Source organism: Rhinolophus ferrumequinum, chromosome 17, assembly GCF_004115265.2.
Source record: "Rhinolophus ferrumequinum isolate MPI-CBG mRhiFer1 chromosome 17, mRhiFer1_v1.p, whole genome shotgun sequence".
NCBI lineage: Eukaryota > Metazoa > Chordata > Mammalia > Chiroptera > Rhinolophidae > Rhinolophus > Rhinolophus ferrumequinum.
This window is the reverse complement of record NC_046300.1, coordinates 57,778,289-57,802,803: the sequence shown is the minus strand read 5'-3', so window position 1 is coordinate 57,802,803 and position 24,515 is coordinate 57,778,289. Positions and strand designations below refer to the sequence as shown.

General features: G+C 37.9%; 1 protein-coding gene across 2 annotated transcripts in view; it reads left to right on the top strand.

Moving 5' to 3' along the window:
- The window catches only part of LOC117036615 (cadherin-related family member 3-like), an 82,784-nt gene extending 60,612 nt beyond the window's left edge, over window positions 1-22,172 (top strand). The window contains exons 11-19 of one of the 2 annotated variants that reach the window (XM_033131631.1): window positions 942-1,040; window positions 6,809-7,041; window positions 10,998-11,169; window positions 12,397-12,641; window positions 13,736-13,935; window positions 14,688-14,707; window positions 14,811-14,875; window positions 16,164-16,212; window positions 21,255-22,169. In XM_033131631.1, coding sequence (XP_032987522.1) covers window positions 942-1,040; window positions 6,809-7,041; window positions 10,998-11,169; window positions 12,397-12,641; window positions 13,736-13,935; window positions 14,688-14,707; window positions 14,811-14,875; window positions 16,164-16,212; window positions 21,255-21,403 — 1,232 coding nt within the window. In that variant the 3' untranslated portion in view covers window positions 21,404-22,169. Of the gene's footprint in view, window positions 1-941; window positions 1,041-6,808; window positions 7,042-10,997; window positions 11,170-12,396; window positions 12,642-13,735; window positions 13,936-14,687; window positions 14,708-14,810; window positions 14,876-16,163; window positions 16,213-21,254 lie in introns of both variants that reach the window. The other variant, XM_033131633.1, reaches the window with a different exon arrangement.
- The last annotated feature ends 2,343 nt before the right edge of the window (window positions 22,173-24,515 follow it).

The following is a 24,515-nucleotide window of genomic DNA, read 5'->3' as shown; positions in this document are numbered from 1 at the left end:
AGTGAATCCGTCAGTGAATAAGTCCATGTGTGGGCCCTTTAAGAGAAAAGCCTGGGACTCCAGCCACTTTTCGTCTCACTCAGCCACAGTCTCTGCTGGTTTTCACAGCCAGAAATTGTGGGGACTTCTCTTCCTGGCACTGGAACTCTGAGCTGGGGAGCCTGGTGTGTGGTTGGGACACCTTGCTCTTCAGGGGGTCCTCTGCAGCTCAGATATCCCTCTCTATTTTTAACTTCCACAAGTGGATGTGAGACTAGCCTGTTCTTCATCTCCACCCCTCCTAGGCGTCTCGAGTTAGCTTCTTCTGCATATCCTTAGTTATAGGACTTCTGTTCAACTAGACTTCAGGTGATTCTCCATGATGGTTGTTCTATAGTTTAGTTGTAATTTTGATGTGGTTGTAAGGATGCAAGCACAACATTTATCTCCTCCACCATCTTTTTTTAAATTTAATTTTTTTATTGGGGAATACTGGGGAACAGTGTGTTTCTCCAGGGCCCATCAGCTCCAAGTCATTGTCCTTTGATCTAGCTGAGGAGGGCGCAGCTCAGCTCCAAGTCCAGTTGCCGTTTTCAATCTTTAGTTGCAGGGGGCACAGCCCTCCATCACATGTGGGAATTGAACTGGCAACCTTGTTGTTGAGAGTTTGTCCTCTAATCAGCTGAGCCATCGGCCGCCCCTCCTCCACCATCATGACCAGAAAAATAGGACTCTCAAATATATATCTTTGACTATATCTGGTGCTTTGGCTAGCACCAAAATTCATTGTGTTCCTTGAGAATGCTGACTCTGGGACCAAGCATCATATGGGACCAGAGAGAATCCCATTGTAGTTTCAAAATCCTCCACTAAGCCTGTTCCTGGGCGCTCATTTAGTTTGTGTGTTTGTAGACTGAAACCCCCACCACAACAAAGTGTTTATTCACTGTTCAATTTTACAGTAACTGTGACGATCATTGTAGAGATTGCTCCAGCCAATGATTTCAGCCCTGTATTTAAAGCTGCGCACTATTTGTTCTCTGTTCCGGAAACATCAGGAGGTAAGAGATCCCTTACTTCTATGGTGTTGAAGCATTCACAAGGGAACATCTACCAGGTCTCAAATGAGTGACCAATGGAAAACAGCATGTAAGCTGACAAAACACAAGCAGGTGAGGAAGCAATATGGGGCTCCAGACCTTCAGAGAACTTTATTTTCATTGGCAACATCCTCAGTGTGTCATACTGATGGTTCCTCAAAGTCTCCCTTGAAATTTGATGTCAGATCTCAGATTTTTGTAAGGGACAAATACACATGATAATAATTTTATTCTATTTCTCTTCCCTGATGCCTCCAAATTAGGTCCAAGTGTAAAGAAGATAAGGCTGATGTAGCCATGGTCTATGCAGTTTAAATCCCATGAACATCTAAGGTCAGATTTCAGGCCCAGAGTCAAGATCTTTGTCAAGGTCTTATCAGAGCCACAAATTAGATATGAATTAGGTCATATTTATTAGCATAAACCAAAAAGCATTAGATTTGGAAGAGAAAGCAGAATTAATACTTGTATCTTCTGTCATCCAAGAGAGGAACACATCCCTTCTTCAGCATCTCTGGAGTGGGTCCTCAAGACTTGGCTTGAATACTTCAAGGGATGAATGAAACCAATTTTGTGCTAGAGTCAAATCATATTGACTTACAAGAGCCAATTATTAAATTTTCAGGAATTTTATAACCTGTTTATTAACTGGCATTAAAAATAAAATTATATGTAACTTAATTACATAAATTATATTAAAGACAAAATTAATAATTACTCAAAACTCAGCACTTCTTAATTATATTACTACAATTTACTAGTATCTATACCCTTGATGTTATTTATATCTATTGGATCTGCATGGTGAAATTCTGTGTATATAATGGTTTGCTACTGCACTTCTTTTCCCAGCTTCGTATCATTATGTTGATAACTAAGAATTAGCAATGGTGGGACTATTTACACCATGAAAATAGGCAAATACTGCACATCAGGGTTTCATTATTATTATTTTTTGATTATTGAAACAAAAATTGAGGAAATATTTTTCTAGAAATCAAAAACTATTATCCTATTCAGCAAAGAAGTCATTCTCATCATTGATGAAGTAGTGGAGCTCTGACATTGATTCACTTTCACCTTACTCTTTAATATAAAGGAAAACATTAACTAACATTCATACTGGAACTACTTTTATTGTCAATTGCAATCATAATATGGCTGGATAGGAGAATTAGGCAAAAATCAATGAAAGAATTCTGGGAGAATCAATCGTTTATATGGAAATTCACAATAAAGAATATTGTATATTTTATTTTTATTGGTAAATTTTATGCTATACATATTTTATATCAGTAAATTTATAATAAACATATATTTATGTAAACATATATTGACACACACACACATTCTGTTTTTTGTTGTTGTTTGTTTGTTTGTTTTAGAGAGTTGGTTGTTAATCATTTGCCAGTATATCACCAGGTGGAACCCACTACTTTAAATGAGTTTACTTCCTTGGCAGACAACTACATTAATTAGACAATTATTCTGAGGAGAGATTAGGCAGTTAAAAACCCATGTATTTGGATTTCAGTTCTTGGTTTGCCTCACCATGCAGTTTTGGACAAGTTCATAAAATCTCTGTAAAATAAATGCACACCTATGATTCCAGTTCTGGAGCATAATACAGTTGAATCTTATATAATATGACCAGACAATTCCAGAAAGTTTGCATATAAATTGTATTATTGTAAACAGGATCCTGCTCCTCCCCTTAATGATTTTTTGTTATTATTTCACAAGCACTCAATATTGATTTCTGAGTAATCTTTTGTGGATAGAGCCTCATTGCCATAATTTCTTTCCTCCCTTCATATTCTCCCAGTTCTCTGGTGATCTTCTAGCTCTAGGAAGTTCTAGAAGTAAAAGAGCTTTGTGATGAGTCTTTACGCAGAAGTTAAATAGTTCACAGTTTTCTAATTATCTCCTAGATTCTAAAATGTAAATATGGAGCAGAGGATCTGAACATTAACTTCCAGGGGCCCTGAGGGCAAAGACCCATAGCCTTCATCAGGTTAGCAAAGGGACTCCATGGCCCTTCAAAGTTAACGATAACCAGTCTAGATTTTAAAATAGACCAACACCTAAAAACTCCAGATCTTTTTACTCTCTCTATACTGTTGCCTTTTGAGACTGGCAGTTTTTATTTGTTATTTATTTTTGAATTTAAATATGTCAATTATAGTTGACGTTCAATATTATATTATTTTCAGGTGTACAGCATAGTGGTAAGACATTTATGTAATTTATAAAATGATACCCCATCCCTGATAGAGACTGGCATTTTTTTTTTTTTTTTTGAATAGCATTTTATGGGAATCAAGTGTTTTATATCAATTTCTTTTCCAACTATTTGAAGTTGTCCTAAAATGCATTCTATGTTTTGAATGTAGAACTCTCTAAATGTATTGAACACTTTTATGTTTTCTTAAGCAGAATTTAGTACCCTCTTGATGGCTTACGAGAGGAACTTAGAATTTTCAATTACAGCACTGTTGATTTGGAGAGGCTGGAAAGATTCAACCTCTTTATTTTACTATGAGAAAATTGGGGCTTGGGAGAGAATTGGATCACAGAGCTAGTGAGTGGCAGAGACAGTGGCTAAATGAGACTTCCAAATTCCTGGTCCAATTCTCTGTTTAGTGTTTCAGCTGCTTTTCTTGGAAGGATTTTGATGACTGGAGTCACCAGAAGTATAGAAATAAGTTCTGAGAATTCTTACAGAGAGATAAGTAGGTCATTTTCATGTGTATTATTCTCCAAATGACTGACTACTGACTGCTGTCCCAGAGGGAAGACTTCTAGGTCTTCATAAGGGAACAACATAGTGTGGCAGGAAAAAAACATGAGCTTTGGAGTCAAATAGAACCGGATTCAAATTCTGTCTCTGCCACTGCTAGTCCAATGACCGTAGATAGGTCACATAACCTCCATGGGCCTTGGAGTTCTCATCTGTAGAATGGAGATTACAGTAACTATGTCACAGAGTTGAGATGAAGATTAAATGATAATTGTAGTTATGTGAACTACATGTGACATACTAACAAAAGCCATGATAGTATTGCCATCAGCATCATCATCATCACTAACATTTATTGAGTGCCTACAATGTGCCACAACATTTTCCTTGCCAGCTTTTCTTTCCTTCTTTTCTTCTTTCTTTCTTTCTTTCTTCCTTCCTTCCTTCCTTCCTTCCTTCCTTCCTTCCTTCCTTCCTTCCTTCCTTCCTTCCTTCCTTTCTTTCTTTCTTTCTTTCTTTCTTCCCCTCTCTCTCTCTCTCTCTCTCTCTCTCTCTCTCTCTCTCTCTCTCTCTTTCTTTAAACCATCCCTTTATCTCCCCTACCAGAGTACATAAACTCAATGAAATTAAGAGAGAGTTGGTGTTTTGAGACAATACCCACCAGAGGAGATACAATCTTCTTCACAACTTGGTGGCAATTTGCTTTAAAGGAGGATACTGGAAAGTTGAAACTACTCTGAAAACAAAGTCTCCTCAGAACATCAAACATTTAGCCTATAGACCTTGAGGGCATTAGAAAATCCATTAATGTGGAAGTCTTTTCACACTGTGTTGATTAGCACAGAAGGTTTCAGTGTGCCTTGAGGACCCCATGAGGTTGTTTTTCCTACAAAATCATGGGAATCTATAATCATGAAAGTAAAAACAAACTTTTTATGATGTTATGTGATGAGTAACTGAATCTCTTATTGACAAAAAGCTTCTGGAGGGAGGTAGGAATAGGCAAAAACAATTCTTTTACCAGAAATGATTTAGAAGAAAACACATGAAAATTAAATCACTGTGTTGCAAGTTACAAGGGAAAACATTTAATTTCCAATAATTTTTGATAAGGAAGTCTGGCAGAGCTGCCAAGTTTCATAATTACTCTATTTTAAACTTTAGCTAAAGATGCTCAAGATAGCTTTTAGTTTCATTGAAAGGATAATTTTATACCTACAGAAGAGTAAGCTTCCCATTGTGCTTAACCAGTGTTAAATGTAAAAAAGACACCATCTTTGCCCAGGACTGTATGATAGAGATGGAAATTTTACTCTTAATCTATTTTATGTGGCACTGTATCAGTTGTGACAGCTTTCTCTTAATAAATCTGCCTTCACACAAGCAATAGGTTGGACTCTTCCTGCTCTGGCTTTTTCATAATGAAATATTATTTTTTCCCCAGATGTGTTTTCTCTGTTCTTAGTATTATGAGTTGTGTTCATTGCCTGCTTAATAACTCATTATAGACACTGATGAACCTTGGTAAAAGAAAGACGCAAATTGAGAAAGAAATCCTGTGAGGTTGAAGTTGGTGGTGTCCCCATGAAACGGTTTCTTCACTGTAATTTTTCATTCTTGATTATCAGCAACCAAAATGTCCCATACACATGTTAGTGAGGCTAGTCACTGAGAGGTGGTATTTCACTAAATGGAAGAGGTATGGTATTTGCCATGGAGTTTATAATCCAGGCAGAAAATGATTGGAGTGTAAGCCTGTTATATCGGTTATCTATTACTATAAGTATGCCGTGTAATAAAACCCACAAAAAAATGAGAGCAATACGACAATAAACATTTAGCCTCTGAGTCTGAGAATTGTCTTCTGGACCATCTGTATGGTTTTGGCTGGAATTGCTCGAAGTTGTGGAAATTGGCTGGCTTTTTGCTGATCTAGTCCAGTTTTAGCTGGGGTGACTGATGATTTGGCTCCTCTCTCATCCTGCAACAGGATAGTCTGAGCATGTTGCCAGGACAGAGGAAGAAGTGCAGGAGTAAGGCAAGCCTATCACACAAGTGCTTTTCAGGCTTCTGCTTGAGGCAGGTTTGCTAATATCCCACTGGTCGAAAGAAGTCAAGTGGGAGGGCAAAGTGCATGATCATGGGAAGGATAAAGAATTTGGATCTATTAATGTAATCAACGTACCACACCCATCTTTCCTCTGAAAGATTATTTTGGGGAACTACATACTGAAATGATAGCAGAGAGATTTTTAAAAATGTGGGCTCTAGATTTAGCAGACAAAGACTTGTTGACTCTGTCATTACCAGCTTTGTGACCTTGGGTAAGTTACTTAAGACCACTGGACTATGTTTTCCTTATCTGTAAAATGGGGATAGTAATAGTACATGTATCATAGGGCTGTTGAGAAAATTCAAAGAGACAATATGTGCAAATAATAGCTAATTCTTGTATAGCATTTACTATATACCAGGGACTATTCTAAATGTTTATATATTTTAACTCACTCAGTCCTGACAATAACTCTGTATGATAGCTACTGTTATTATTCCTCATTTTCAGATAATGAATGTGAGACCCAGAGAGGTTACAGAATTTTCCAATGAGTTACAGCTGGCAGAACTGAAATTTGGAACCTAGGCAGTCTTGTTCCAGAGTCTGTACAGTGAACCATTATCTGATGCTAATCTTAGTATAATGCTTAGCAGAAAATAAGCATGCAATGCATGTAAGCTAATTATTATTATTATAAAGTTTTTGTTAACTCATATCATTAGACTCATGCCACGTGGTTTATATTGGAAGAGGACTGTAAATCCACCCTCCATCACGTAGAGTTTGGCTTTTTAAGCATATTTCATTGCCCAAAAATATTCGGGTTGATCCTTTAAGAAACTATGATGACCATTTGGAAGGCAAAGACATGTTAAGCTTTTAAAAGCAGTGTATCTCCAAAGCAAGAATGAACCATACTAAATGTTATTGCAGCTTTCTACAAAGTTGGAAGAGTGACTGCCATTGATGAAGACCACCCACCAAACTGTGTGACGTACAAAATAACCAGTGGAGATATTCAAGTTGTACAAAGATTCTGGATTCACCCTCTCTCTGGAATGATTGAACTCACCACACAGCCAGACTACGAGACCGTGAAGCAGTATAACCTCACCGTGGAAGGTGTGGACTGTGACAGATTTCACCCTCGCACAGCAATGACCACGGTAAGTAGACAGCCTCAGAGATGATCTAAGATCTAATTTATTACAATCTAAATGGTCAAAGAAAAACCATGATAAATGGTCAAATATTAACAACAATAATTCTCATGAGATTAAAAAAATTGTAATAATTGCAAATATGCATCTAGCACTATAATGTGCCAACTCCTGTTGTTGGCACATTTTATAGGTTGATGAAGTTAATCTCTACATTTAGTCTTCGTGGTAGGCAGTATTATCATCATTTCCACTCTACAGATGAGAAAATTCAGGCACAGAGTTTAGGAAACTTACCTGAAGTTACTCAGCGTTTGTAGAACTGGACTCCAACCCAGGCTGCCTGTCATTGAGAGGTGATGTTTACAATGAAGGTAGTTAACTAATGTGTATTCTTTTGGTATCACAGTGGGGGAAGTGTGGGCCTCTAAATTATTTTAGCAACATCAAAGGACTCTTGACAAATATCAAGAGTGAATACTGCTGTGTTGATGACATGGTACTATGAGATTTTGTCATTGGAGAAAAGATACAAGTAGAATTGAAGAATTTTTTTAAATTTATTTATTGGGGTGACAATTGTTAGTAAAATTACATAGATTTCAGGTGTACAATTCTGTATTACCTCATTTATAAATCTCATTGTGTGTTCACCACCCAGAGTCAGTTCTCCTTCCATCACCATATATTTGATCCCCCTTACCCTCATCTCCCACCCCCCACCCCCCTTACCCTCTGGTAACCACTAAACTACTGTCTGTGTCTATGAGTTTTTGTTTCTCATTTGTTTGTCTTGTTCTTTTGTTGTTTTTCGTTTATATACCACATATCAGTGAAATCATATGGTACTCTGCTTTTTCTGTCTGACTTATTTCGATCTTGAGAGTATAATTCTTTTAGCTTTTGTTTGTTGGGAAACTATCCCTCAATGCTGAATGAAAACATTGCGGGGTATAGTATTCTTAGTTATAGGTTTTCTCTTTTCATCGCATTGAATATATCTTGCCACTCTCTTCTAGCCAGCAAAGTTTCTGCTGAAAAATCAGCTGATATAGTATTATGGGGGTTCCTTTGTACGTAACTAGTTGTTTTTCTCTTGTTGATTTAAGATTCTCTCTTTATCTTTAAATTTTGACATTCTAATTATTATGTGCCTTGGCATGGTTCTCTTTGGGTTCACCTTGTTTGGTACTCTCCTTGCTTCCTGGACGTGGATTTCTGCTTCCTTCACCAGGTTAGGGAAGTTTCCAGCCATCATTTCTTCAAATAGGTTTTCTGTCCCTTTCTCTCTCTCTTCTCTTTCTGGGACCTCTATGATATGAATGTTAATATGCTTGATGTTGTCCCAGAGTTCCCTTATGCTATCCTCATCCTTTCAAATTCTTTGTTCAATTTGCTCATCCAATTGGGTGATTTCCACTATCGTGTCTTTCTAATGGCTGATACATCCTGTATCATCTGACCTGCTGTTGATTCCCTCTAGTGAATTTTTCATTTCAGTTATATTCTTCAGTTCTGATTGTTTCTTGTTTACATTGTTTACCTCTTTGTTGAAGTTCTCATTGAGTTGACCTACTGTTCTGCAGAGTTTGATGAGCATCTTTATGACTGTTACGTTGAACTCTTTATCTGGTCGACAGCTTACTTCCGTTTCATTTAGTTCTTTTTCCGGGGTTTGGTCTTGCTTTGTGTGTGTGTGTGTGTGTGTGTGTGTGTCTTCATTTTTCTTGTGTGTTTCTATGCATTAGGTAGATAAGCTACGTCTCCTGGTCTTGAAAAAATGGCCTTATGTAGAGGTGTTTTATGATGTGCAGTGGTGCAATTCCCCTTAGTCACCAGAACCAGGTGCTCCAGAGGTGTTCCCTGTGTGGACTAGTGTAGCTTCCTGTTATAGCTGGGCCACAACTTCTATGGACACACTGGTAGGTGAGGATGGTCCATGGCTGTGAGGCCTGGCCACAATTGTTGTGGGTATGCTAGTGTGCAGGACAGCCCTCCCAATGCCCCCTACCCCCTGCCCTGGTGCAGCTGGCTGGTGGGTTTGACTGCAATTGCTGCTGGTCTTCTGGTGTGCAGAATGGGCCTCTGGTGTGGCTGGCTGCAAGGTGAAACTATTGAGAACACACTGCTGTGTGCTGGTGCTGACTGAGGCTGCCAACCAGGTGTGGCAAGGCAGGAGCCACTTTGAGGGGATACCAGTGATGGTTGAGGCTACCCACCAGATGTGGCAGGGCAGGAACCATGTTAGAGGGGTGCCAGCTGGGGTGGGTCCTCAGAGAAATACCACTGTGGGGTGAACAGTGTTAGCAAGGTTAATGAAGACTGTCAGAAATGGTGCCTGCCAGTGTCAGACCAGATAGGTGGAAGGAGAGTAAAGAAAGGAAAACAACATGGTACCCACCAGCACTTCTGTCCCTGGAGAAAGTTTGAACAGATCCCTACACCCCCAGCACACACTCTAAAATTAGTCAATGTATCACCTTCACATATAATCCAGGTGCTTTTCAAACTGCTGCTTATGCACTGGGACTTGGAAAGAGCATGACCTTGGTTTCCTGCAGCCCTTTGGCTCCCCCAAATGTAAGTCCTGCTGGTTTTCAAAGCCAGATGTTATGGGGCTCCTCTTCCCAGTGCAGGTCCCCCAGGCTGGGGCTTGGACCTGTCGCTTTTTTTGGGGGAGGGGAGGGCTCTAAGGCTGTAATATTTCTCCCACTGTGGGTCACCACATGAGGCATGGGGGGCAGGGTGGGTCCTGACAAGACTGAGTCTCTACCCTCCTATCCATCTCAATGTGGCTCTTTCTTTATAACCTTAGTTGCAGAAAATCTGTTCTGCTAGTCTTCAGGTCATTCTCAGAGAAAGCTGTTCTATACGTAGTTGTAGTTTTGGAGTCAATGACAGGAGGTGAACTCAGGATCTTCCTACTCTGCCATCTTCAACGAGAAGTAGGAGTTTCACTCTTGAATGACAGTTTAGCTTGTCCATGAAATGTTGTTTCTTGCAGTCCCCACAACAAATGTGTGTCCAGATCATCACGTCACTGCCCCCCAAAGTTTTAATAAAGGTTTCTAATCCCAAGTCCTGTGTTGTTTCCATTATATCATAGCAATCTCCCTAAAATCATATGAAAACACCTCACATATTAACAGAACAGATAGCTATATTCAATCTATAGAAGTAGCATTAAAGAATGAATTATTCCCCAAGAATTTAGCTGTGTTGTTAAAACATTACAGAAACCATTAAAAAAAGATAATACTTGCAAATATGAGCACACCAGGGAGTTTTCTGCAAATGTTGTTGAGAAAGTTATTACTCATCTAAGAGGTGGGCAGATAACCTTTCTAAGCTCACTGGCATTCAATCACTGACATTTAAAAATCCTTGATATTTTGATCCTTTTTCCATGTAAATCACACTTTCCTGGTTTATGGTATTTTAATTAAGGAAAGGTTGATAACAGACCCTGATTAAGATCAGAGTATACATGGAGGTAATCATAGTGTTACCAAAAAATACATTCTGCTTGAGAGAATAATGCAGAGGAAGCCCCTAAATTATGAAAGAGGAAGCAAACTCAGTATATACTTGTAGTTGCCATTAAGTATAGATATTTTAAAAGTTTAAAGAATTACACTTTTTAGGAGAATCATTCTTCAGCTTTGCTTTTCTTATCATTTATGTAATTTGTGAGCTTTCCACAGGTTCTTCTAACGAGTCTGAAGCTTTCCCAAATGGCCACACCGAATGTGACAGTTGACCCAGGAATAATAAACCAATGGCCTAGTTGACTGACAGCCAGAACCCAAGTCTGCAGGAACATTTCTTCAAACTCAAAATTCCAGACTTTTAATTTAATAATTCTAAATGATCTGTCTCTACCCAGATGCTTATTTCTGATTTTGTGTGTAAATAGTCACATGGCGTGGATGTAATGTTTGTTTCTCCGTTGTTGCTGACAGGTCACTGTTGACATTGAAGATGAGAATGATGAAACACCTGTCTGCACACCCTCTTTCTATAAGGCAGTCATTTTTGACAATGTTGTTGCAGGGACAAATGTCAATGGCTTCAAATTAAACTGCCATGACAGAGATTCACAAGATTTTGAAATGCGCTTTGAGATAGTTTCTGGTGGGTAATTTTATTGTTTCTTTTGATCATGAGCCTGTGTTAAATTGACATTAGTTATATGCTGTTTGACATGAGATAAACTGAGAAATAACTATGTTTCTAAAGGTTAAGCTATTTCATATTTATGGCGTTAAGTTTCCTCAAGGAACTATTTTCACTTCCACATACCTAATCTAATTCCCCTTGTGGTGGAACTATCAGTGATTTCAAAGATACTTGACAATGAAGAGACTTTGGGCCTGCATGGGAAACACTGAATGTTAAGCTACAAGGGAATAAGTCTGCTGTCCTTGGTTCTGGCTGAAAACAACAGCCACCTTTCCAGGTGATAGGAATACCGATTCTCTAAGCTAGATGTTTTCAGCTGTGTTATTGTTGGATTCACAAAGATCCATACCCACTTTAGTCATCATCTTGTGACCTATGGAAGAAATTTATTGGAGACCACATATGTATTGAAAGATAGGTACACGGTAGCGTACAAGACAGATACGGATCTTAGGTTCATGACAATCATTGTTCATTAAACTAGTAGTGACATCAACAATTATAAAATTATAAAGTATGACAAATTCTATTAAGGAAAACTACTAAGTATCATGAGACAGTATATCAAGGAAAAATACTTAAAGTATGGAGGTCAGTTTGTTGTCACGCATCTGAAAGAATGGGAGCGTGGACATCAGTACCCACATTGCCAATTAATTTTAAAGACTAAAGTTCAGCATCTGCTTCTCTTGCTAGATGATGAGCTTCATGCAGCTGGGGACTATGTGCATGTTGTTTACGACAGTGTCTCCAGGGCCACTGAGACTTCACTTCAAACTTAGTGGGAGTTCAACAGACTTTCGTGGTCTGATTGGCCCATTTGCCATTGATCTAGACTAAGCTGAAGGTGGAAGTAGAAATTTTCTGAGGGGAGATAAAGGCAGGGGCAGCAGTTAAGGCAGAATAATAATTTGATAACAGTCTGATGCTTTTGGATTGTATATGAAGATCAAACTCATGATCTTAACCTTGAAAACAATTTTTTTCTAAACAACTGAGTTTATTACTCATTTGATTTCAGTTTTAGTATAAGCCTTGTACAGATACAGGAATTCAGAAAACAATAGAAATTGTATTTATTTACACTTACTGTGTTTCAAAACCAATGTTTGGTAGCTTGAGAAAAACCTTTTACCATATCTGAACAGAACTATAATTCTTAAATTATCCCTTTTGAAGGAAATGAGAACCATCATTTTGGATTTGACCCAACTCGAGGTTCAAATACTCCAAAATTAATTGTGAAGAACCCTTTTAACTTTGAATCTGGAGGTGAACTGCATCAGAAGTACCACCTCGTGGTCCACATAATCGATGACAACCTGAAATACAGCAAAGCCACCAGGCCCAGGACGGGCACCGCTATTATAGATATTTATGTGAAGAGGGTCAACACACCACCTCCTCCAACTACCAGTTCTGAAGTAAAGAGTTATGGAATTTAATTTGGGGCTCTGTGGGGGAATATTCGACTGGAAATTCAAGTTTCACCTAGAAAGGCTAACAGGCTATTTAGGGCATCACTTTCACCCATATGCCTTTTCACTTGATCACTACCCCATCCACCCTCCAGGCCACATTTTAGGGTGTGCACCTGACAGTACAAACTGTGAGAACAAACTGTGGGTGAGAGAGATTTTGTGATAACAGCAGGTGAACTGTGGGGGAGAACAGAATACCCCCAAGCAACTAAGTACGTCTGAATCCTCTGACACTGCTGCCCACCAGAACGTCCCACTCGTCAATAAAATCTATCAATTAAAAATCTCTACAAATAATGGGCACTTTTAAACATTATTCTCTAGAGCTGTGTTCTTCATAGAATGGGCACCTGCCATGTGCCAGGCTCTGTACTACATGGCTGCTATTCATCATTGCATCTCATTTTTGATCCAATCCTGTGAAGTTTAGCAGACCCTTTAGTATTTTGTTATTTCAAAAAGAGATAAGCAAAGCCTCTTCAGGACTCCAGAATGGCTTCTGAGTCACCCAAGGATAAAGTCTATTCAGTAGACTGTATGGTTAGTGTATTTTATTGTCTTCTATCCTTTGAAATAGTCATTTTTTATAACATGGATTATAAATCTTTCCAACAGAATATTTGATTTTCAAGAACATGCTGTTCTCTCCAGCTGCACAAAAGAGTTTTTCTTATGTAGTGTAGATAATGAGGCATATAAGTCTAAAAGTACCTCAGATGCTATCTATTTCAACCCTTTGATTTTACAGATGAGAAAACTGAAGTCAAAGAGGAGAAATATCTTTGTCCAAGTTCACAGAGTGGTCATTGCATATAATTCAAGTCATAAGTTCCTTAAATTGTTGCCTTTCCTAGGCTTGGACGTTCCTCAATATTACCTTAATATTACCTGTAGTATTTTCAAAAATCCATATGTCTGAGTCAATACCCCACTGTCTGTATAGGACCATGGCTCTATACTGATGCTACTATGTGTAAACAGATGCTCTCTGAAAACACAAGTTAATGCTTTGTTTGCTTTGAAATAATATTTCCCAGCAAAGAAAAGGTCTGACTGTTGTGTACACAGCTATCAACACCTACACATCCAGTGGCTGGTACATCCCTTTTATCTTCACTCTGATGGCTGTTTTCTTTGCCGGGTTGGTTTCCTGGGTATGTTTCCTGCTTTGGAGATATGGAAACACTATGGGATGCTGTCAGAAAATGGCCAAGGAATTTTCCAAGCCCAAACCCAAGTATGTGATTTTTCTTTCTAAGCTTCTGATATAAAGAGTTGAAATCAGTTGGGGTTTGGTGATCTCACACTGATCTGCTTCTGCCTAAGTTTGCTTTTGAGGGGCACAGAGGAAAGTACTTGGGATACAAAACTCAGTGGTGCTTTTCACCGTGACTCCAACCCTGCTCTATCTCATAAACAATTGGGGAGCTTTCTTTGAAAAACAGCAACATATCCTGGGGTTCTACCTTAGATTATCTGAAACAGATTTTCTGTGAAAATAGATGTTAAACAAATCAATTTGAGAGTAGACAAGCCAAACGATTCCCCATATTATTTTGATGCAAGCAGGTCATGGGTGGGTATTTTACAACCACCAGGGACTACCTTAGAGACAGATACTAAATCTAGGCGCCTTCTCCATACTTGGTCTGAATTTATGTGAAGATGGTTAGAGGGACAAAAGAAAGGGATAGAAAGCACAGCTGCTTTCATCGCCATCCAAAAATAGTTCTTCAGGGAGCAGAATATGATGGCCTCAAAAATAGAGTTGATTATGAATTTTTGTTAACTAAGTAAGGACAATTTATGATTCAGTGAAGGGGGGTGATGATGGTTAATGAGATCAGTATATTATTCCACGTACAACATTTTAATTTTTTTAAATCGGGAGTGAGAGAGATGTGATAATAGACATGTGCTGTAAAAAATTTTTTTGCCATGTGTTAGCATAATTATGCTGACATTTTGTCAAATTTTCTTTTCATACAGGGGTATGAAGTATATTGCAGGTAAGATACAGGTTGCTAATTGTCATATGCGTATTATGAATTGTGTGATTTTTAAAAGCCACTTATCAGATAAGTGTCTTTTATTTAATTATTTTTTGAACAGGAGATAGAAATCAAAAGGAAAAGATTGTCATTGGAAACAGAAATAAAAAAACAGAAGTATTGACAGTAAGTACATTTTGTGATCCCTCTATAGTAGAAGAAAGGGCACTACATTTTCTCATAATTATTGTTCAATGAAAAGTTCTTCCATATAAACATATAGTAAATCTACTCAGGCATCATAGAAAGGAAATAAAATCATTTCAATTTATCTGTTTCTGTTGAATTTCTGTGTATTACAAAACTTGGATTTCAGGTCTAGTCTTAGAATCTGGCTTCGGTCAGAATTTGCCTCAAATATTGTATGTGTATTCAATAAAAACAACACTCGACAAATGGAAATCCAGCATTATCTACCATTACTTAAAAATAAGATCTAGATTTGAAAATAGATTATTATATATGATAGAGCTGAATAAGTTTTCAACCCTGGAGTTTCTCAGCAGATGGTAAGATCTAGACCCTAGGGTATCTGAAATCTTAAAATTGGGTGTGGCTCATCATTAAATCATCCATATAAACAACTGTACAAGGGTAAGGTTGGTTCCAGGAAACATAAAGGTGGAAAAGAAAAAGAAAGGGCATTTTCAGCCTTCATCTCCCCTTTTTTCTCTCCATCTGCTGCCCCATTTACCAAGGACTTTCCTATCTGAGTCCTGACTAACCACGAGATTATTTCATGAGCTGGTTCTCTTTCAATGCTCCTTTCCCCTACCTCTTCCTTTATGAAACTGATGTCCGCCAATCTCTGTATTAATTTGCTAGGGCTGCCAAAAATAAAATACCACAGAGTGGGTGGCTTAAACAACAGAACTTATTTTCTCCCAGTTCTAGAGTTTAGAAGTGTCAGATGAAGGTGTTGGTAGGTCTGGTGTCTTTGGCTGCTTTCTCACTGTGTCCCCTCTCTGTGTCACCCCTCATCTGTTTTGTCTGTGCTCTTATCTCTTGTTCTTATGACATCAGTCATATTACATTAAGACCTACCCATATGACCTCATTTTATTTTAATCACCCATGTAAAGGCGCTGGCTTTAAATACAGTCACATTCTGAGGTATCGGGGGTTAGGGCTTCAACATACAAAATTTGAAGGAACACAATTCAGCCCATAACTCCTTCCATCCAAAGTAAGAGACTTCACATCAATAAAAAGATCGGAGTTGAGGGAGGGCATGGTGGAGGATGGGGCTGGCAGGAGCCAATAACAGCAGGAAAAATGTGAGCCCAGGCTTCCAGCCCTCTACACCAGAATGATGAGGTAATTTATAAGAATTCACCTGCTCAAAGTACTCACCATAGGTCAAAACTAATTTATCAAGCTGACTCCATTGCTAACATTTTGTGCTTTTCATAAGGAAACCATTGTGTACGAGACCATATTTGATGGAGAAGCTGTTGATCCAGGTATGATGTTTAAGTATCTTTTGAGTTAAGCCCATTTTGCCTATTTGGATGCTACACTGTGTGAATAAATTCCTTATTCATTATGCCTTGCATAATAAGACTTTGTCCTAAAGTAAACATTTCCAGGACCAGATAGCTAAAGTAAATGATTGAAAGGAGCCATACAAGACAGTAAGTTCAATCATCAATGGCATTTGATACTTGGGGGATATGGCTCTTCCTGGGCTCTGTCAGGTTATTGCCACATTGGGAATAGGCCTGGAGTGGCCAGAATTCTGATACTTAAAAAGAAGTTAGAAATCCAAGTTGTTACATAAAATCTACATTTAAAAAATACAGGTAAGTAATTCAATTAAAAAAAACTCCATTGTACAAGACAAGTAAAATACATTTTCTCTCCTGGGTACATATTTTTGTGTACACTACCCCAGGACTTACTGGCTTAAAACAACAACCATTTTATTATATCTCACAATTTTGTGGGTCAAGAATTTGTGTAGGTGCCACCTGGACAATTCATTGGCTTTATGGTATTAAAAAGGACTTTAATGGTATTCAGTGGGCAGCTGGTGTGGTCTGGTGGGTCCAACATGGCCTAAGACCTAGCCAGACCATCATCTCTAATGTATCTTTTGGAGCCTGACAACTCGGTGGGTGTAGTTGTTTGGTTGGGCTCAAGCAGTTCCTACGTCCTCTTCATGTAATCTTAGGGCCTCTTCATGTAGTCTCTCAAGCAGGATTAGCTGAACATCTTCTATATCAGTTTAGATCTCCCAGAGGGAGTTCCAAGAAATAGGAAGGTGAAGTTGCCATTTTCTTGAGGCATGGGCCTGGAAACTGGCACAACGTCACATCTACCATATGCTACTGGTTAATCCATTCAGTTTACCCAGATTTAAAGAGAGAAGCATATATTCTACCTCTCCAGGGATAAAGTCAAAGAATCTGTGACTATCTTTAATCAACCACAACATCTATAGGCCAGGTGGGTTATGGGTTTGCGATTCCTGGTCTAAAGATTTCTTTTATGAAACTTGAAATTGTATAGCAGATCACATCTCCATTTCATAAGCTTTCAAAGACTTTTCTTTATTCCATGCATTTCTTCTCTAAAGAAGGGGCAGGAATAGGATATCACCAGAGGTATTTGTAAAACCCTGGATGTAAGTTAGGAGACTTGGGTTTGAGCGTAGATATAACCACTAACATGCTACATGAAACTGGACAAAGTACTTAACTTCTCTGAGTCTCCCTTTTCCCAGCTGAAAAATCAGAATAATATTGTGGGCTTTGCCTGTTACATGATGGTTATGATGTTTAAACATGAATGTAATGAACGTAAAAATTCTTTTGTAAAGGGTCATTCACATGGGGTATTAGTCACAAAAAACTCATTGGCAGTAGAGCAGTTTGTGACCCTTTACAGCAAATTAAATGCTGGCAGCTCTGGATGGTTTGGCATGCAATGATTGATGCTTTATTACTGACCTCCAAGCTCTCCATAAAGAAATGTAACCACTTATACTAAATTAAAAACATACTGCTTATATCCTAATTTAATCTATGTTAAAGCTATGAGTTCCAGTTTCCAGGAATTCTTCAAAAGCAGACGTAAGCCTTTTTTTGAGTGCTTACCTACACCACATCTGCCTTGTCTCATTTAATCCTCACTACAACCCTATATTGGGAGTGCCATCAGGGTCCCCATTTTATGGACATTGAAACAGAGGCTCAGAGAGGGTATGCATGTGTTTAGGATCATATAGCATTCTTTCTTTTCAAAGATAAGAAGGAAAAGAGTTTAGTGGAGCTCTACTGAACAGAGACTAAATCTTAATTGTGGTAGAACAGAGGCAGACCAGGAGGAGGGAGGTAGGTACTTGGCTTCAGAGCAGTGAGAACATTATTGTGTGCCGACAATGGGAGGAAGGTCTTGTACCAGACCCCCGGGGGGGAGGATGGCAGAGTGGCCTGTAGCAGACCTTCACGATCATCTCCTGGTTCTTCTACTTAGCTATTATTATTGAAAATAATCAAAATTACTCTATGATACTTCTTGCGTTCCTCTAAAGTATGTAAAAAAATGTGCATTTAATAAATACCTGTTTAGTACTTGCAATAGAGCAGACTTATTCTGAGCACTTTATAATTATTAACCTATTTAATTTTTATTGTGTTAAACACACATAAAATAAAATGTACCATTTTAACTTTTTTAATTGTACCATTCTGTGGCATTAAGTACATTCACATACTGTGCAACCATCACTCCCTTCCATCTCCAGAACTTTTTCATGCTCCCTAACAGGAACTCTGTACTCCTTAAACACTAGCCCCTCCTTCCCTCTGCCTCTGGAAACCACCATCCTACTTTCCGTCTCCATCAGTTTGACTACGTTAGGTGCTTCCTATAAGTGGAATCACCTAATATTTATCCTTCTGGGACTGCTTCATTTCACTAAGCATAACATCGTCAAAGTTTACCTGTCTTGTAGCATGTATCAGAATATTCTTCCTTTTTAAAGCTGAATAATATTCCATTGTATGTGTTTGCCATCTTCTGTTGATCCATTCATCCAGCAATGGACATATGGGTGGTTTCTACCTTTTGACTATTAAAGCTGCAGTATCACCTATTTAATTTTAACATTTTTGCTTACACATTGAAAGATTTTATATTTAACTATACAGTTGCAGACTTATTAGAACATGTTATTAGGACATTTCTAATATCGAATCATAGCGAATATTTGTTGAATTCTTAGTACGGTGAAATGCTTTTACATCATTTCTTTATTCTCATAACTATTTTTGAGATAGTGACTATGATCATTATCCTCATTTTACAAATGATAAAAACAAGGCACAGAGGGACAAGGTCCTCCCAGGATCACAGTTTGGTGAGAGGAAAGAGGCAGGATTAAAAGCTACTGGGTTTCCCTGAAAGTAAGACCTAGCCAGACCATCATCTCTAATGTGTCTTTTGGAGCAAACATTAATATAAGACCCGGTCTTATTTTAATATAAGAGCTGGTCTTATAATATAATATAATGTAATATAATATAATATAATATAATATAATATAATATAATATAATATGTTATAATACCGGGTCTTATATTAATGTTTGCTCCAAAAGATTCATTAAAGCTGATGGTCCATCTAGGTCTTATTTTCGAGGAAACATGGTCGTCAGTCTGACACAGGAACCCTCACCCTAACACTAGTCATGATATCTCTTACCACTGGCCAGGTAAGAAGCAGTGTATTAATAAACACTGGGCTCTAGATTGCTCCATTCTACAAAACACAACAAAACAAATATACAGAGCCTAATAAGGGTAAACTGTTATGGTCATTTTTTGCCCATTCAGCATTTGACTGATACTTATCACCTTTGGTCTTCTCAATTCTGAGGACATAGTTACTACGTGTTTAGAACGACGCAGTTGGCTTATTTTGAAACTGGATGTTTGATGCCTGACTCAGCAATTAGTTTTCAAGTTCTAACATGCACTGTTGAGTGATGGCATAGATTTTTTTGGTAGAGGGAGGTGTTTTTCAGGGAAGTGCACGGTCTACCCTAGCACAGTGGTCCTGGCACAAGATGCACCTTTCAAGTAAAGGATTTTTGAGAGCTGACACTTAGAGAAGAGAAGTATTTTAAAATAAAAATAAATTTCGCTGTACATGTTGGGACATACAATCATTTATTAAATGTTCTGTGGAACTCAGAATGTGATGCATAAGGCATCATTTTATTCATAAAGTCTAATCAAAGTAAAAGAAGACATGGCCCCCTATCCTAGGTGGGTAGCATTTAGAGCTCTGTAGCTGAATTCCCCGGGTTCAATACTAGGTTTGCCACTTACAAATGGTGTGGCATTGACAGTTACTTAACATCTCTGTGCCCCAATTTCCTCAGCTCTAAAATGTGGCTCATAATATGTATGTATGTCACAAGGATGTTGAGTAGATTAAATGAATTGATATATGAAAACAGAGTCTGATACATAGTAAATACTATAGGAGTCAGCTATTACTATGTATTGCTGTTATTATTATTACTTTTATTTATTAATTACATCCTAGACACCTAAGAAACAACAGTTTCTTGACTTCCTATTATATCAGACCCTACTTGCCCTGTTTCTTTTCCTTTGTATATTATTATATTTCATTATTATTTCCATAAAGCGTTGGTGGAATAAACCTCAGACACTGTGTAAGGCATAGCACTTGAGGGACAATTTTAAACTTTTGATTTTTAAAATAATTACAGATTCAGAAGAAATTGCAAAAACAAACAAGCAAAAAAATACAGAGAGGTACTCTGTACCCATCACCTAGCTTCCCCCAAATGCAACAGCTTTTATAACTACAGCACCAAAACCAGGGAATTGACATTGGTCCAATAAAATTAACTGGACTACAACCTTTATTCAGATTGGCCCAGTTTTTGCATGCACTTAGTTTTTTTGTCTGTGTGAGTAGTTTTATGACATTTACTGTGATTCCCCAAAAATGAGACCTAGCCAGACAATCAGGTCTAATGCGTCTTTTGGAGCAAAAATTAATGTGAGACCTGGTATTGTATTGTATTGTATTGTAGTGTATTATATTATATTATATTATATATTATATTAAAGACCCAGTCTTATACGATAGTAAAATAAGACAGAGTCTTATATTAATTAGATAATCATTAGAGCTGATAAGAGCTGATTATCCGGCTAGGTCTTATTTTCGGGGAAACATGGTAACAACCACTACCATGGTCAAAATGGAAAACCTTTCCTTCACCACAGAAGAACTCTTGAGTGCTAATGGGACAATTTTTAATGCATGCACAATCACATGCTGCTTCAAGTTGTTCTTTTAGTTTTTCCTTTGGTAACAGAGCAAGGCTTGATAAGAGAAGCAACTTGTCACTACACTGGTTATATGGCAAATGATCAATAAATGCTTTGTGGGATGAATAAATGCTTTGTGAATTCATTATAATTCACTTTCTCTGTGTTTTGTGTTCTTCTTCCTGCAGTTTCTGGGAATGTGTATGAATATAACAGCAGAACAGGTGCAAGAAAGTGGAAGAAGCCCCCCAGCCATCAGGAGGAGTCCTTGTACTCCCTCCCAGAGACCCCCACTTCTGAGGAGCCCACATCCTTAAAAATTCCCATGCAGGAGTAGTATTTTCTTGTGTCTCTGAATGATTGCTTTTTTGTGTATGTCACTGTCATGACAATTTTTACTTGGCAACCTGAAATTAAATTGTAGATGTGAGGCCAGCTGCTTTGTTCACAGCTTTTTGTAATCTTCCAGTTGGAGGTGTCTGGGTGAAGGCAACAGGACTGGTCGACCTTGAGTCTCTAAATATGCTTTGCTGAAAACTAGAGACTAAATTGATACATGTTCACGGTCTGACTTTTCCCAGTGGAAGGTGTGCTTGTTATGACTGGAGATTTTGTTTTGCTCACTCCTGTAGTTCCAGCACATGCTTGGCACATAGTGGGGACTCCATACATATTTGGGGAATAAATGAATTTGAATATATAAATTTAGATCTCGTGCCTTTAATTCAAATTTCTTATAACTCCTATGATCCACAGAACACAAATGGGAATTATCTTTAGAGAAGAACGTTTTTGGTTTCTAGTAGTCAAAAAAAATAAAGGATTTTTTTCAGTATTTTTGAAAAGCACAATTGATCTTGCTTTCAATTTTCTTTTTATAGCACCATGGAGAACGACCACCTGACATTTTACTTATTATTATTGATGACTTGTCAAGGAAATGTTGGAATCCATTGTTTTGAGAGCTATGTACTTAGACAAATAAGTTTTTAAATACATATGAGCTCTCTGATGAGCTCCCTCCTTGGGTATCACAAGACATACGACAGCAGGAGACTAAAGGGTTGTTGATGGTAGAGACTAAGTCCACATTGAACCCAAAACAGAGTTCAACTTGGGAAACATTTTTTTTTTTTTTTTAAAGAATCTTATTCAAAGCAAAACACACCGTGAGCAATGAATTTGAATCAGAGGATAACGGGGGCTTCAATGACCAGAAATGCCTTGATATTTATCCCACTTTGCATGTGTACACACAGATGATTCCTTTTCAGTCCAGGGACACCTCAACCCCCAACACGAGAGAGCAACTGAACACAAACAGGCTCATTTTTTATTTCTGTCTAGCTCAGATGGGTTAATCCTCAGGAGGCATTCTGGTGGGGAAGACATCACTAGATTTGAAGTCTGGAGCTTGGACAAGTTGTGTAGCCTGTCTGAAGTTCAGTTTTCTTTTTCTAGAAAATGTACGCAATGTATACAATCATTCTCATAATTTTGTTGTGAGAAACAACATAAAATAATTGAGGTTCTACATTTGGCAGTGCTTTTAAAACTGTAAACATTATTTAAGTATGAAACAGGGTTAGCTTCATTAAGTCAAAATTGGCCTGTGAGAGAGCAGTGGCTTGACAGAGAGGGTCACTCCATGGTTGTAAACCAGCCTACATTGGAATGGGTCAGTAATTAGCTTCACAACTTCTGTGAAAAGCGTGTATTGCCTTGTTGCAGATGGCATGATAATTCCACCAGGGGAGAGACTAAAGACTGGGAAAATGCTCTTCCCTCTCCAGCAAAACTCTCACTGGATCAATTACGATTAGACTGATGTAGATATGTGAGTCTCCATCTGCCACCACCTGAGCTTTTAAGAAAAAAAAAGCATTTATAAAACTTCCTTCTCAAAGTCAGACCTGGATCAATTACTGTTGCATCAGCTGTGCCAAACCCAAGAAAAATTGGTAAGTTGTGTTAGCTTTCCTTTGTTTTGTTGTTTTGGGTCTTGGTTTCAGATTTGGCCAAGAGAGAATGTATGCACTGGAGACAACGGAAGAGTTGTTTGGGAGGAAGCAAAAGAGGGCTGCTCTCAGGGGCACGACTCTAGAATTTGACCTCTCTTTTGGGTCATAATCAATTTGCCTTCAAACTCTGGACGCTTTTTTCTATTTTACCAACAAGCTCCAATTTAACAATAATGATTGTTTTCATTTCCTGAGGCCGCCATAACAAATTAGCACTAACTTAGTGCCTTAAACAATAGCAATTTATTCTCTCATAGTTCTGGAAATTGGAATTCTAAAATAAAATTTTTGGCAGGGCCGTACTCCCTCGGGAGGTACTAGGGGAGAATCTCTATCTGGCCTCTTTCAGTCACTGGCGGCTGCCCTGGCATTCCTGGGCCTGTGGCTGCTTTTCTGTAATCTGCCTCTGCCTTTACATCACTTTCTCCTCCATGTGTCTGTCACATTTCCCTCTGCCTCTGTCTTATAAGGACATTTGTTATTGAATATGGTGTTCCCTGCATATTCCAGGGTGATCTCATCTCAAGGACCTTAACTTAATCACAGCTGCAAAGTAAAAATCTTGTTCACAGGTCTAGCGATTAGGACACAGACATATCTTTTTGGAGGGTCAACAATCCACAAACTATAATGATTTTAAAAGTCTTTAATATGAGGTATAAATTAATGCAATCATTTTGGTGAACAATATGACCATTTCAGTTTGTTTAAAAATATTTATTGAGTCCCCATTATGTACCAGAAATGTTTTAAGGCCTTTAATTGCACATTCATTGAAATATGTAGATGTCTTTGACCTGGTGCTTGGAATTTCCTTGTAGATAGGTTTATAAAAGATCCATAAGATTTTTCACCCTATGGTTGCTCATGGTTTGTAAGAGAAAAACAACCAGAATAAAATCAAAGTGTCCGTTTAATAAGGGATTGGTTGGAAAATCACATCTTGTCCATATTATGGAATGTACGATGTGGCTATTGAAAAGAATTAGGCGTATATCGGTATGGAAGATATATTAAATTATCAAGATTGGTAAACTACAGAATTTTTATTGATATAAATAAATAAAATTAAGCGTGTGTGTGTGTGTTGGTATATGCATAAACTTAGGGGGCAGTGAGAAATCAGAGGGAACTGTTAATAGCAATTACCTTTTCCAGAAAGTCTGGGGAAGAAAATACAGAAGATGAAGGGAGATTTTTACTTTTCCTTTCACTGTTTATGATCCATTGAATTTTCCAACCTTGTAATATGTTATTTGTATTTTTTAATAATGTAAGTAGGTATTATCTGGTGGTAAGAATTTAGGACATTTATTTCTTTTTTAAATACTTTATTCTAGAATTTTATAAGAGTTTGAGGATTTTCTTTCAAATCAATTTGAAACTAGGTTCAAATCTTTCTACTACTTGGGAAATTTTCTTCCTTGA